This window comes from Heteronotia binoei, chromosome 10, assembly GCF_032191835.1.
Source record: "Heteronotia binoei isolate CCM8104 ecotype False Entrance Well chromosome 10, APGP_CSIRO_Hbin_v1, whole genome shotgun sequence".
Classification (NCBI taxonomy): domain Eukaryota; kingdom Metazoa; phylum Chordata; class Lepidosauria; order Squamata; family Gekkonidae; genus Heteronotia; species Heteronotia binoei.
The window spans coordinates 80679861-80694093 of record NC_083232.1 but is presented as its reverse complement, the minus strand read 5'-3'; the positions used below and the strand labels follow the sequence as shown (position 1 = coordinate 80694093).

Below are 14233 nucleotides of genomic sequence, written 5' to 3'. Positions count from 1 at the left end.
ATCTAATGAGGGGCTCTTTCAGGTCTCTCGAAATCTTAGAATGTAATGCTCAGTTTCTTGTAGCCTTTCTTTACTGTTATCGAATTTTCAATTTCAGATATTTTCTGGGTTTAAAAGAATTATCTAATGCCTGATCATTGTACACAGTACATTCTCGTGCTTCAGCCATCTTTTGAGCAGGTTGATTAGCTGTACACTGTGCTGTGCAAACTAGCTGTGTGTTAAGTCTTTATATGCCTCCATGTGTGTAACCTTTCACACACACATACCACTTTGTGTACCTGTGAAGTCATACAAGCAGATGTGATATACTTTCCCCCCTTTCTTCTTTTCAGCTGTGAATGAAAGAGCTACTCTGCAGCCTTTGGTGTTCAATTTTATAAGCTTTAAAGAACAGTGGGAGCAAAAATGCCGCCACCTGCAGATATCGTGAAAGTGGCTATAGAATGGCCTGGTGCCTTCCCCAAGTTGATGGAAATTGATCAGGTAAGTACCAAGTTTGTACATCTTTTTGCACGCGGACATGAAAAAATATGCCTCAGATCCCCCCCCCCTCCCAGGAAAGCATTATTATATGAGTGCAGCTGCATGGAAGTAGCCCTCCACAATTTGCCTACATGTTGATTTGCATCTTCCTTGTCCTGCCACCCCTGGCACTTAATTGAATCAAGTTCTAATGCGTGTATGCATTTTGGATGTAAATATAAAATTGTAAGTAAATTAAACTAGTAAAATTGCATGCATATTCCATGAGGCAGGCTTGGGTTTATAGGGTAGAATTGAGGATTATAATTCATTCAAGCGGGGGCCATAAAACCCCATTGCCATCCAGCACTAGTCCTTTGGAGCCCACAACAGCAATGGGGGTGTCTGGGAGCTGCTCGGAGCCAGGAGTGGCTCCCGGGCTCCACTGCCACCACAGCCGGGCCCAGAGCGACTTCCAGGCTTTGCTGCCACCATGGCTGGGCTTGGAACAACTCCTGGGCCCTGCCACTACTTTGACTTGGTGCAGCTCCAGGGCTCCACAGCAACCACAGCCAGGCCTGCCGACAGTTCCCAGACTCTGCCTCCTCCGTGTCTGGGTCCAGAGTGGCTCCCAGGTCCTGCTGCTGCAGCTTTGTTTGGAGCAGCTCTCTGTCTCCATCACAGCCACGACCAGGTCTATTGGCAGCTCCCAGACTCCACTGGTATGGCTGGGTCCGCTGGCCGCTTCCAGGTTCCATCACCTTGGCCAAGCCCACTGGCAGCTTCCAGGCTCTGTTGTCACTGCTACAGTCAGCACCAGGTCCTCTCTTGTCGCAAAACAGTAAGTACATTTTCTGTACATGCAGATAATGCTTTATTTAATTTGGGGGAGTTTAAATCCCCTAGTGATTTTTTAAAAAACTTTCAGATTTTTCTGCAAATTTAGAGGCTCCCCCAGGTTTGCAGAAAAATCTGTTTGGGGTAAGTGTGGCCCTGATCCACAGGTTTAGCTATCTGCAGGTGGGAGCCACACTTTGGAAATAGATCTAAATCTTGACTATATAGATGAATAGCATGGATGTAGCATCGTTTTCTGTGTTAGTTTTGGGACTTCAGATATCTAGCTGGTATTTAACTGGCTGAAACAAGGGATAAAACAAACCTGTTGGTTTCTAGATGGTACTGTGTATATAACCAAACATGGTGTGTCTGTCTTCAAAATGTTTAAAGAAAATGTTGAAGGGGAACATTCTCCCAAGACTATCAATTGTTGATCAACAATGTAATGTAAAATAATGCTTAACTATAGTTGTGAAATGTTGCTGTTCAAGTTATAGCCCTAGGCAGCCAAAGCCTGTGATGAGGTAGCTGTTTGCTAGAGATAGATCTTTTCCGCTTTCTTCTTTGTGTGTAAATGGAAGTCCTGTTGCTTCTTGTCTGGTGTGTTGGGAATGCTCTCAGAATGGATGTGGTATCAGCCTTCCATGTTTTCCTCCTCCCCTCAAATGCTTTTCTCAGTCGGTATCGTGTGACACAAGGCCTCAGTGCTACAGCAACAGAGTTAATAGGAGCGCCACCGCAGGGCCTGCTCCTAGCCTTCAGTTGCCATGACACCACGAAGTGTGGAATTGGTCTCTCAGTAACCTTTAGGCAGGCCAAGCTTCCTTTCAAGGCCAAAATTCAGTGTCCTTCCCTCCATATACTATAGGGAGTGCTAACATTTCAAGACGAAACTTCACTAATATCAGAAGACTCTTTGTTATAATTTTTTTTTTTTTTTGTGATTCCCATGGATGGGACTGTGTATAAAGCAACTTATGATCCCAGATGTGTGTTTTAAGGATGGATTTCATCCTACCTTTGGCAAATGGATCACCTGAGTTTCTTTGTACTGCATCAGGAAGTTTTAGCTGTGGTATTTGGCACCAGGATTTTTCTTGTATCAAACTATGTATGGTGCATTCCGGACTGAAAAGGAATCAGATATATAGAGACGGAATCTGGATCAGAATCAGAAAAATGAAATGACTTCTGGGATTTTAAAAAACTAGACAGTAGATGATAGGAATACATTACTGATATGCGGCATGGCACGCTTGAAAAACTGCCTCTAAGGGCCAAACGTGACCCTAATGGCATTTAAAAGAAATTTAAAAATGCCTCAAGGGCCCAATTCTGATTGGTCCCACAGTGTGGTGGGCTCAGATGCTCTTGTTCCCCCTTCTCCCTCTGCCTTTTCAAGTACGGAAAGAACTACAGGGTGGGATGTAGCCATCTAGATTTGGGCCTTCATGGCATTTTTAAAAATCACTTTAAAATAGCAGCAGCAGCCACAGGTTGGACACATCTAGTTTGGCTACAGTTTTCACCCAGTGTTAGTGCTCCTCCTCCCCCACATATCTTTCTATATACAGGCAGCTGTTCAAGAGGAAGTAAAGATGCACCAGGATCTCCTGATGCAGTCTATGCTATAGCAGACGGGCTGGGGAATCCCAGGATCATCCTTGTTGTCCAGAAAGTATCATTCCCATCTCCACATCCTGACTGACAAGACAAAGGGGGAAGATTCCAGAAGATGATATTAACCAGATAGTTATGAAGAGGATGTCTGTTCATTATTCTGGGAGCTGCCAGAGCAAAGGGAATGTTTATTTGTCCATTAAAGCTGCAGTAAAGTACAGATTTTAATATCTCTCCCCCCCCGACACAACTTCAAGTAAAGCTTGTTGCAAAAATTTGGTGGGGTGGGGGGGAACTAGGCCAAACATATTGTAATTTTGTGGTGATGAAGCGTATGTTCACCACAGAAAATGATGGAGTTGCCTAGACAACACTCCTGTGTAGTATAGAAAGGATTTTGGAGTTTGTTCTGAGGTATTATACCTGCACCTGGTCATTATTAGTGGTGAAGCAGATGTAGCGTTAACTGTGGGAAACCATGTGGCAACTGCTGTCTTTCCTCTTTTTTTTGGTATAGCATTACAGCTTTCAAACAGTCTGGCATCAACTGTCTATTGTTATCATTATTAACTGTTTATTACTGCTATCCACTCATGCTGGCATGTCTTGTAAATGAACTTAATAAATCGGAAAATCTGAATAAAAGGAACACTGTTCTTAATCTCAGTTTCAAAAGACATTGCTGTTTGCCAGAAGATTCTGGAAATGTCACGATGGCTTCATTACTGACTGTGCACATTGCAGTGGTCATGTGTCAGCACTTTGCGCAAAGCCTTTCCTTCAGATTTATTATTTATTTATTGGAACAGTTTCTGTTCTGCCGCTCATCCTGAAGGCTCTTGGAGTGACCCAACATAAAATAGATAGAAATACATTGCAACCCAATCCCACCTCAAAACATTGTGAAATAGTTTTTAATTATGATTTTTATTTACTTTACAATATGACCCCATTCAGATTAATTTAAACACTCTGACCGACCTGCTACATTCCAAATAAAAAAGTATGTAGAAAATAGCTGTTTTGAATATCAAGAAGACAAATGGACAGCTTCAAGAGGGGATTAGATAAACATATGGAACAGAGGTCCATGAGTAGCTATTAGACACAAGGGATAGATGGAACACTGTGTCTGAGGCAAGTGATGCTCCGTATTCTCGGTGCTTGGGGGGCAATAGCAGGCGGGCTTCTGGAATTCGGACTTCACTGGTGGACATCTGGATGGCATCTGGGTTTTGGCCATTGTATGACACAAAGTGTTAGATTGGATTGTATGACAGAGTGTTGGATTGGATGGATTGGGGTCTGGGCTTCTCTGTTGGCCAGCGGGCAGAAGCCCACAAAATGGGGGATCCCCCATCCCCACCTGGGGACTGGCATCCCTACTCTTGTGTCCCCAATTCAAAGGATCAGGTAGAAGGTGATGGGAAAGACTTTTACTGAAAATCCTGGAGAGCTATTGCCAGTCTAAATATATACTGATATAGTTGCCAGCCTCCAGATGTCGCCCAGAGATGTCTCATTTTTAAAGCTGATCCCATTTACAGAGATCAGTTCCCCTGGAAAAAAATTGCCTGCTTTGGAGAGTGCACTCTGTGACACTGTATGTGCTGAGGTCCTTCCCCAAACCTCACTTGCTCCAAGCACCACCCTCAAAATCTCCAGGTATTTCCTAACCCAGTGCTGGCAAGCTGATATACTAACCCTGAGGCTCTCATAGCCTGATTCCATATAAGGCTGCATCATGTGCTGATGTGAGATCAGGGGTGGAATTCTAGCAGGAGCTCCTTTACATATTAGGCCACGTAATGCTTATATAGCCAATCCTCCAAGAGCTTACAAGGCTCTTGTTTGTAAGCTCTTGGAGGACTGGCTACATTAAGGGTATGTGGCCTAATATGCAAAGGAGCTCCTGCAAGAATTCCACCCCTATGTGAGATCATCTGTAATTTTTTTTTTTAATACCGCACTTCTTCTGGGGAGCTCAGTGTTGTCTGAAGGGTGTTCTCTCCTCTGTGTTGTCATCTTAACAACCTAGTGAGGTAGGCACTAAGAGTGAGTGGCCCCAGGTCACTCCCTGAGCTTTGTGGCTGAGTGGGAATTTGATCCTGGGTCTCCCACGTCCTAGTCTTGAGGCCTTAACCATGGCCCCCAGCTGATTGTCATTCTGCTTGTCACATGGCGGCTCTCTAGCAAACCTGTCTGAGGTTTAGCTCTGAACTCAGGGGCTCAGTGGCAATTCAATTTGCTGGAGTTCCTTGGGCATTCAGGAAGTTTCCTCTGTACTGACTGCAAAGTGCCGGAATCAGTCTTTGCAAATCAGGCTCCTCTTGCTGCTTCCATTAGATTGCAGCCTGAATAAAAGAGCCCCTGGAGGAGAAAGTAAAGGGCCTGTTCTATCTCTGTTAATTTTCTTTCATATTTTTTTGCTGCATCTGTTTCTTGCCTTTCCTCCGAGGAGCTCAAGGCAGCGTTTGTGCCTATTTTTAGTCTTCTAACAAGGAACTCTGCGAGGTAGGTCAGACTTGAGAAGGAGTGACAAACTCGTGAGTGGCGGTTGTTGAACAGGGGTTCAGCTCTTAAGCCCCCCCAGGCGCTCAGTGTTCTTGGCAGCAGAGGAGAGGACTCACAATGCTGGGTTTAAATTAAGGATGGGAAGGAACCGGCTGGATATTTAGGGAAAACTTTTTTTTTTTACAGAAAGAGTTGTTCAACAGTGGAATCAGCTATGGAGGGAGGTGGTGAGCTACCCCTCACTGGCAGTCTTTAAGCAGAGGCTGGACAAACACTTGTCGGGGATGCTGTAGGCCAGGGGTGCTTAATGAAGAGCCGCACAGAACAAACATCAGGTGTTTGAGAGCTGCAAGACATGAATGTCAGATGTTTGAGAGCTGCTGGACAGGAAGGAAGGACTGAAGGAAGGAGCAAATAGGTGGGGGAGGTGGAAAGAAAGCAACTTTAAATGCCTTCTCCAAGATGGCCAATGGGGTGGAGGAGGCTTCAAGAGCCACACAATATGTGTGAAAGAGAGCCACAGTTTGGCCACCCCTGCTCTAGGCTGATCCTGGATTGAGCAGGGCGTTGGATTAGATGGCCTGTATGGCCCCTACCATCTCTTATGATTCTTAACTGCGGGGGAAAAATTCCTGGGGCTTTTTAATGCTTACACAAAGAGCAGATTTTAGTCAGCTGCTGCATATCCCCAAAATTACATTTCTTATTTATTTATTTCAGCTTCTCTCCAGCTTTTAGCCCCAGTGGGAGACCCAAAGCAGCTTCCCAAAGCCTTCTCTCCTCCTTCCTTTTAACCCTCTCAACAACAATGCTGTGAACTGATAGGCTGAGAAAGAAAGAGGGACTAGCCAGGTCACCAGCAAGCTTCCATGGCAAAGTGAAGATTCAAACTCACTCATGCCCTGATCTAGCCTCAAGCTGCAGCCACTACAGCACACTGGTTCTGGAGCAGAGAAACTACAGCTGCTCAAATTATTCCCTGGCATAGGTTCTGAATCCCTTCTACCCAGGGGGTGTTTTGTAGAAAAAGAGGTGGTGGAGCTCATCCAGGAATTGTTATGCAGCTGCACCTACTATTCAGTGGACAAGATGGGGAGGAGGAGGGGGAGCCGTCAGAAAGGTTCAGGAGCTGTGCTCCTGTGAGCTCCTGCTGAATTCAAGACCTGCTTCTACCCCTCCTAAGCACAGTGTATCATGCAAAATATTTCTGTATGAGGAATGTGTGCCCCTCTCTCTTGCCCCCCCAAAAAATTTGAGTTGCATTTTGAGAACCTTGCCCTCAAGGATTTGTAAACCAGCAAAGCAGAGACCCTTGTTTGTAGTTAGAAATGTGGAAGGAGCAAAGTTGGCGAAGTGGGCTTGAATGAATGAAGGAGGCTGGAGAAACATTTCCACTGAATGATCCTTCAGTGTAATCATTAATCATGCCACAATGGGTATTTCGCTGCGGAGCACATTTAACGATGCTGCAACTTGGGCTGCAGAAGGATTTGTTCTTCGGGGCCTGCCATGCCTCACAAAGACGCAATGCACAAACAACTCATTGCGGTACGTTCTGTGACAGGTAGTGAAGCAAGAGGATGATGCAAGGTGATTGCTGGCTCCCGCCAGCATTGTTCTTGTCTCTTCCCTTCTCTCAGTTACCGGCTCTTAAGACAGAGGGGCTTGTTGAAGAGAACCCCGATTTTGCATCAAAACTGGGGGTCCCACACAGAATGAGAAATACAAGTTGTTTTTAAAGTGCCCAATCCTGGCTTTGAATCAAAGCACAGCTCTTTCAGAAAACAACAGTTCTGTATTTACGCCATTTATCTTCCACCTTTCCCCACAAGTGGTAGACATCATTCTTCTCTCCTCCATTTTACCCTCACAATAACCTTGTGAGGTAGGCGAGACCAAGAGTAACTGGCCCAAGGTCACCCAATGAGCTTCCATGGGAATTTAAATCCAGGTCACCCTGATACTAGTCCAACCCTCTTAACCACTATTACACATTGACATTTTGCATTTGTTGTTATTTTGTGAAACTTCTATTTATGGTGTGCTTTTTCTAAGGTCCAGTGACTTCCATCTTTGAATTAACTGTTTAATAAATTGACAAGGAAGTTCAGTTTTGTGAACCCCACACTGCAGATGTTGGTGCCAGGGATGCTCTGAGGCTGAGAGAACAGCAGCTAGCCATCTACCAGGTTGGATTCTTTGATCTGTCAGCAGAAGGAGCTGATGGTTGCATCTTTTCCCTGCTTCCCCTTCTCCCTAGCAGTCTCTTCCAGTCAGGGGACTGTTGATTCCTGGAGATGGGGGACCCATGTGGAATAATGACTGCAGGGAGGAGGGGCAAAGAGGGTGAAAAGGCCTTTCCTGCCTCTTCCATTGATTAAGTTCTGCTGCTGGGAGGAGGAGGGGAGAGCGATTGTGCACCCCTTCCTTGTCCTTACAGCAGTCCACAGACCCATGCTCCATGAGGGCCTCTTGACCCCAGGAATCAGTTGTCAGGTTCAGAAAGGATTCCTGGGGAGAAGGGAAAGCAGGGAAGATCTGCTATCCAGGTGCAAGTGGATTGCAGTATCTGGTGCACTGAGTTTGTGGCCAAGGTGAGATTTCAGCCGTGGGCCTTCTGGCTTATAAATGTATAAAATCCAGATGGTTAAGATATTCAGCTCTTGTACATTTGGGACCACCCAAACAGCTTCTGGACACGAGTGTAGTGTGATGTACCTGAAGAGGTGCCTTCTCCACTCTTCTATTGGGCTCTGGTTTCGCAGGTGCTTTCGGGGGGAGGGGTGCAGCATCCTCCCCAATTGATCACTGGCTCCAGAGCTTCTCCCACCCCTCTTTCTGGCAGTTGTTCAAATGACCTCTTGAAATCAGTGCTATCAGGAAAGGACTGGTGGGTGTTTTTACAAGAGGGCTGTTGTTTGTTGATGTATTTAGATCCCACATGGGATTTTTAGCTTGCTTATAATTTTAAAATTTGCAAACTGCATCGAATCCTGCAATCCAGAAATAAGTGGTGCATCAGTATTCTAAACAAAGAAATGAAAAGCAAGACCTCCGGTGACTCAGTCTCCAGCATCTTGTGCAGCTGAGCCCTGGGGATTAGGAGAAACTCGAGAAATCTTTAATGTCGTAGAATCTGTGGAATCATTGGGTGGTGGCACAGCCGTCTGCCTCCTCCTGTATTCCTTGAATGCTGTGAACAGAAGTGGCCCACTGTTCCTGCTACCCATAGTATCCAGTGGCACTTCTATTGTTATTGGAAACAACTTGCTTTTTCTGGATGCTCTGCAAGAAGGATCTGAAACTCGGCAACTCTGTGGATGAACATGTGACTTCGAATTGTTTTCATGGATTGTGGGTAGTGCCCTGACCTGGGTGGCCCAGGCTAGCCTGATCTCATCATATCTGGAAGGCAAGCAGGGTCAGCTTGGGCTAATACTTGGATGGGAGACCACCAAGGAAGTCCAGAGTTACTATACAGAGGCAGGCAATGGCACACCACCTCTGAACAGCTCTTCCTTCAGAAACCCTGTGAGGGTGCTCTATACATTGGCCACAACTCCAAGGCACTTTACACATGCTCATTGGCAGGGGTTATTTTGTAGAAAAATAGGTGGTGGAGCTCATCTAGGGATTGTTATGCAGCTGCACATATGGACAAGGAGGTGGAACTCTCAGAAGGAGGAAGTGGAACTCTCAGAAAGGTTCAGGAGCTGTCCCACTGAATCTGAGGCTTGCTCATTGGGAGTAGTGGCCTCCCAAATAAAATTATTGACCAGGTGCTCATGGAAAACAAGAGCTTAAAAAGGGAGCGATGCTGAGACAAAGGTCATGAATCGGCTGCAGAGAACTCATTCTGCATTGTGACTTTTTGCAGTATTTCAGGTGCAGTATTTGTAATATTTCAAGTCACAGCCTACATTTTGACTTTTTGTAGTATTTCGAGTGCATGAAAGGAATCCAATCTATTCTAGCAGGGCCAAGAAAGACTTGTTGCATAATTGGGCTGAAAGGTTCCTCTTGGAGTAGTGGCCTGGAGAGAAGTTGGCACTCCTTTGGAACTTGTCCCTTGATTATGCAATTTATGTCTGAATTTAATGGTTCAGATGTTGCATCATTGTGAAATGCCTGTTATTTAGCAGACAACAACAATAATTTCCAAGAGCCTTGTGCAACATGGAGTCTGGGGGCAATGTTTGGCATGCCAGCCATGGGTTTTGTGCTCCATCAGGTGTTTGAAAGTCCCCATTTTTGTGGCTTGCCTAGTTGCAAAAACAAGGTTTTCATCAAACACCGGGTAGCGTACAGCTACCCACCTACCTCTGGTGGTGATGAGGATGATGTTGATATTGGCTTTATACTCTGTCCTTCACATTGAATTTCAGAGTCTCAGAGTGGCTTACAATTCCCTTTACCTTCCTCCCTCACAACAGATACCCTGTGAGGTAGGTGGGGCTGAGAGAGCTCTCATGGAAGCTGCCCTTTCAAGGCCATTCCAGCAGCTGCAAGTGGAGGAATGAGGAATCAAGCCCAGTTCTCCCAGATAAGAGTCCATGCACTTAACCACTACACCAAACTGGTGCAAGCCAGTTTTGGATGTGTATGACTAGGGAGTGTTCATGTTGTATAGGCCTGCTGTCTTAGAACTTGGTTTTCCTAGAATTAGATCTCTAGGTATGCCTGTGCTGTGGTCTGAAGGCAATTGGTGCTACACACTGGCTAAAGCTAGGCAGATCAGTGCCTGGTCAATGTTTGGATAGGTGGTCAGTTTTGGGAGTCCTGTGTATCCTGAAGATAGGATGTCATGGATAGGTAAATGATGAGAATGACTTTAATGGAGATCATCTAATCAAGTTCACAATAAAGAGCTCCTCTAGATTTGAATGAACCTTAATAGACAGTTGACCTCCTGGAAAAGGAGATTCTCCACCCAGCCCTTTCAGTTCATGTTTTGAAATAAACTCCCAAATAACTTCTCAGTTGTTCTTTTGTGGCCATGTTATGTGTTATGCAGCTGTGGCTCTTAGAATATTAGCTGTCAGCAGTGGTTTACTAACAGCCCATTCATGTTGATTGTCAAGTCATTTAAGCCCTTTGATCTGAACTTGTGGTTTTTTTAAAAGATCTCATTCATCATTGCTTGTCTGCTCAGAGAACCAACGCTGTTGCCTCTCTCTTCTCTTGCTCAGCCACCACAGATCAAGTGAGGAGTGGACTTCAGAGGCTGGTGGCTGCTACTGGTGGGCTCTCCTTAAGAGCTCTCCCACTGCAGTTGGGCACTGGGCATCAATGATCAGTTGTTCTAGAGAGTGGATGCTTGGAATCTGACCAACCTAAGGCAAGATCCTTTCACACCTAACACCTGTAAAGTAACCCAGATTACATTCCGCACAGTTACGGAGCAGCTGCTCCTGTGGTGTTTAGTGACCAAGGAATACCAGGGTAACAATGCAGAGGCAGGCAATTGCAAACCACCTCTGACCTTGAAAACCCAATGAGATTGCCATAAATCAGCTGTGACTTGACAGCAGAAAGCAATGATACTGAAGAGGGAGTTGTGGGTAATCTTTCTAGGTTATTATGAACTCCAGGTGCTGCAAAGTGTAAGAATTGTAGTGGGTTTGACATTTTGCAAAATATTGTTATTAGCCCATTCTGGTAATATTCCTCAATGACTGGTGGAATTCCTTTGTTATGTTGATACTGAGAGACATTGTATACAGGCAAGTAAATTTTTCGGTGTGATCAAAATAAAGGTGTACTACTCCAGGAAAGGTAGACTTGGGAAGCAGTTGCCACTATTTAAGTAAGCAAGGGAGCAGAAGATGGCAGAATGCTACTGTTGTAATTGACCAATCAGAGGTCTAGTTTATGTATTGACTCAACTGGTAGCTCTTGGGTGGTATCACTTTTGAATAAAGGTGGGGAAACTACATTATCAGATTATTCTTTGAAAACAGGGCTGAAGATAGAGTTGAACTCTTCTGCATTCTGTGCTGGCATTCTATGTGCAAGGAAGTTTCTTTTATCCCTCTCAGGCTGGGAATATTCAAACATACAACCCCCCTGAAGCTGCAAGCTGTGGTATAAAGGTAAAGGTAGTCCCCTGTGCAAGCATCAGTTCTTTCCGACTCTGGGGTGATGTCACATCATGACATTTCCATGGCAGACTTTTTTTTATGGGGTGGTTTGCCTTTGCGTTCCCCAGTCATCTACACTCCCCCCTCCCCCAGCTAGCTGGGTACTCATTTTACCGACCTCGGAAGGATGGAAAACTGAGTCAACCTTGAGTTGGCTACCTGAACCCAGCTTCTGCCGGGATCGAACTCAGGTCATAAGCAGAGGAATAGCAGTACTGCAGCTTTATCACTTAATGTCCTTGTTTTGTTTTGTTTTTTGAGGGGGAGGTCGATGGGATGAATCCTGTGATGATTTCTTAGTGGATACTTATCCTCTGACTGTGAATCTACACTTAATCATTGAACCTTCCCACAATAAAAAGATTCTTGGACATTTTGATCCAAGTCAATGCCCCTCAACATTTGTCTCTATAAAAACTTGTTCCTTGGTCCAGTTGCTCTCACAGGCTGATGCATTTGCTAGTGTGTGACCTCAGAAAAGCCTCCCATGCTACCTAGAAAGAGACAGAAACTGAGAGAACTCCTCCTCCACTCAAAAAAACAAAAACCACCAACCGAGGTATGTTCCTTACCCTGCAGATCTTCCAAACAAACAATTCCCAATAAGTTTAAGGACATTGCTTTTGTAAAATTATATGGTTCTTGGAGCAATGTATGATCTTATTTAATTACAAGAGGACTTGTTTGCCTTTTGGCAAACGGAACGTTTGTATTGCCTAATGCTTCAGTCATAATTTAGCTCTGGGGATTTATTCACAGTACAACACGCCCCCCCCCCCCCGAACCTTCAGAAGCTTATTTAAATTCTTTCCATTTCTCCATTTCCAAAAAGCACGCACAAAAGTCTTCCAGCTTCTCCCTTAGTTCTTTGTACAATAATTCTGGAAATTAATCATCAGTTTCATGCTGTGCTTCTTACCGGGAAGGAAATTCTGAAGTGTATAATATACTTAGCTTGGAGATAATAGGGTAAGTAGTTCTATGTTAAATCTCACTTCACAATAGCCATCCAGGTAGAGTCATGCTCATTGCCTGTTTTAAGAGCTAGGCATTAAGTTCTTTTGGAAGATAGGATTTGGATTTTTTAAAAATTGATAAGTTTATGTTTGAAGCTCGAGGTTAGTGGATGGCTGACATGGAGCAGAACCTCCGTCTCCTATTTTGGTTCTAGAGGAGGAATGACCTTGGCCTGTGATGCAGTTGAAAAAAATAATAATAAAATTTTAATTTATACCCTGCCCTTCCCACGATTGGGTTCAGGGCAGCTTGCAGTACAAAATTATCAATAGTTAAAAGCAGGGGTGGAATTGTAGCAGGAGCTCCTTTGCATATTAGGCCACACCCCCTGATGTAGCCAATCCTTCTTTTTTGTTCTTTTTTGTAAGCTCTTGGAGGATTGGCTACATCAGGGATGTGTGGCCTAATATGCAGAGGAGCTCCTGCTAGAATTCCACCCCTGGTAAAAAGCAGTGAAACAGCAGCTGACACAATATCAACACCAAAGACCAGGGCTTTTTTTGTAGAAAAAGCCCAGCAGGAATTCATTTGCATATTAGGCCACATCCCCCTGACATCACCATTGTTTCACACAGGGCTTTTTAAAGAAAAAGTGCAGCAGGAACTCATTCGCATATTGTTTATTTATTTTGTAAATTTATATCCTGCCCTTTCCCATAATGGGCTCAGGGCAGATTACAGACATAATTAGACCACACCCCCTGACACCAAGCCAGCCGGAGCTGTGTTCCTGTGCATTCCTGCTATAAAAAAGCCCTGCCAAAGACCCATGCCTCATGTCACATAAAGGTAATCCCCAGAAAAAATCCGGTGTCTGAATAATATCTGAAAACAGCAGGGCCTGGGAGAGGGGGCATGAGCAGGGGAGAACTCCTCCCAGCCTCAATTCCAGTCAATCTGTGCTGAGGAAATTCTGCTCACTTGTAAGGAGAAGCAGCACTAAGTATCTGCTTTTGATTGTATTGTTCTTTCACATGTATTATGGAAAGGAAAATGGAGCACTGCCTCTTGGGGCGAATAGTGATCTTGCAGATATTAATCCTGTGGCTTGTCTCCCTGCTCACTCCTATCGGTAACCCACTGGGCTCCTTGATGCTCTCTGTATCTGCCTTATCAAATTTATTATATTGCTAGGTAATTCAGTGGTAGGTTTGGGTGCTGCAAAAACTTTTGTGTGTGCGTGCTGCAATTGAGTAGCACAACTTATCACACTGTTTTATATTATCCGATCCTATCCTGCTAGCTCATGTGGATTACATATTAAAACAGTAGCAATTCATGACAGAATCTGATAATTCTGTTCCTGGATCACTGGTTGGAGATGGGTGGGGGACAAAAGAGCAGTCCCTGAGAATGCAGATGTTGATCTTGTCATTTCAGGAGTATATGTTTTAAGCAGCATTAGAGTAGGGCGCATTTGCAGTAAAGCAGTTTGTGGAACTGAGGGGGAAGGGATTAACATAATGAAGAGCAACCATTACGCTTTCTCCTGGACACAAGGCAAATACTTACAGTTGGACTAGAACATTTGTTATAATTGGAAATGGCTTGTGAACTAGGGGATGGGAGGACCGTTTCCCGACATTGGGGGGCCTTCTATCTCCTATTTGTTGATTAGACAAGGCTGATAGTTCTGC

At 44.7% G+C, this 14233-nt stretch overlaps 1 protein-coding gene across 1 annotated transcript in view; it reads left to right on the top strand.

Annotated features, from left to right (window-relative positions):
• The first annotated feature begins 333 nt into the window (after nucleotides 1-333).
• Nucleotides 334-14233, top strand: part of LOC132577939 (engulfment and cell motility protein 1-like) — a 262139-nt gene continuing 248239 nt past the window's right edge. Inside the window, exon 1 of the mRNA XM_060247729.1 lies at nucleotides 334-486. Coding sequence (XP_060103712.1) covers nucleotides 409-486 — 78 coding nt within the window. The 5' untranslated portion in view covers nucleotides 334-408. The remainder of the gene's footprint in view (nucleotides 487-14233) is intronic.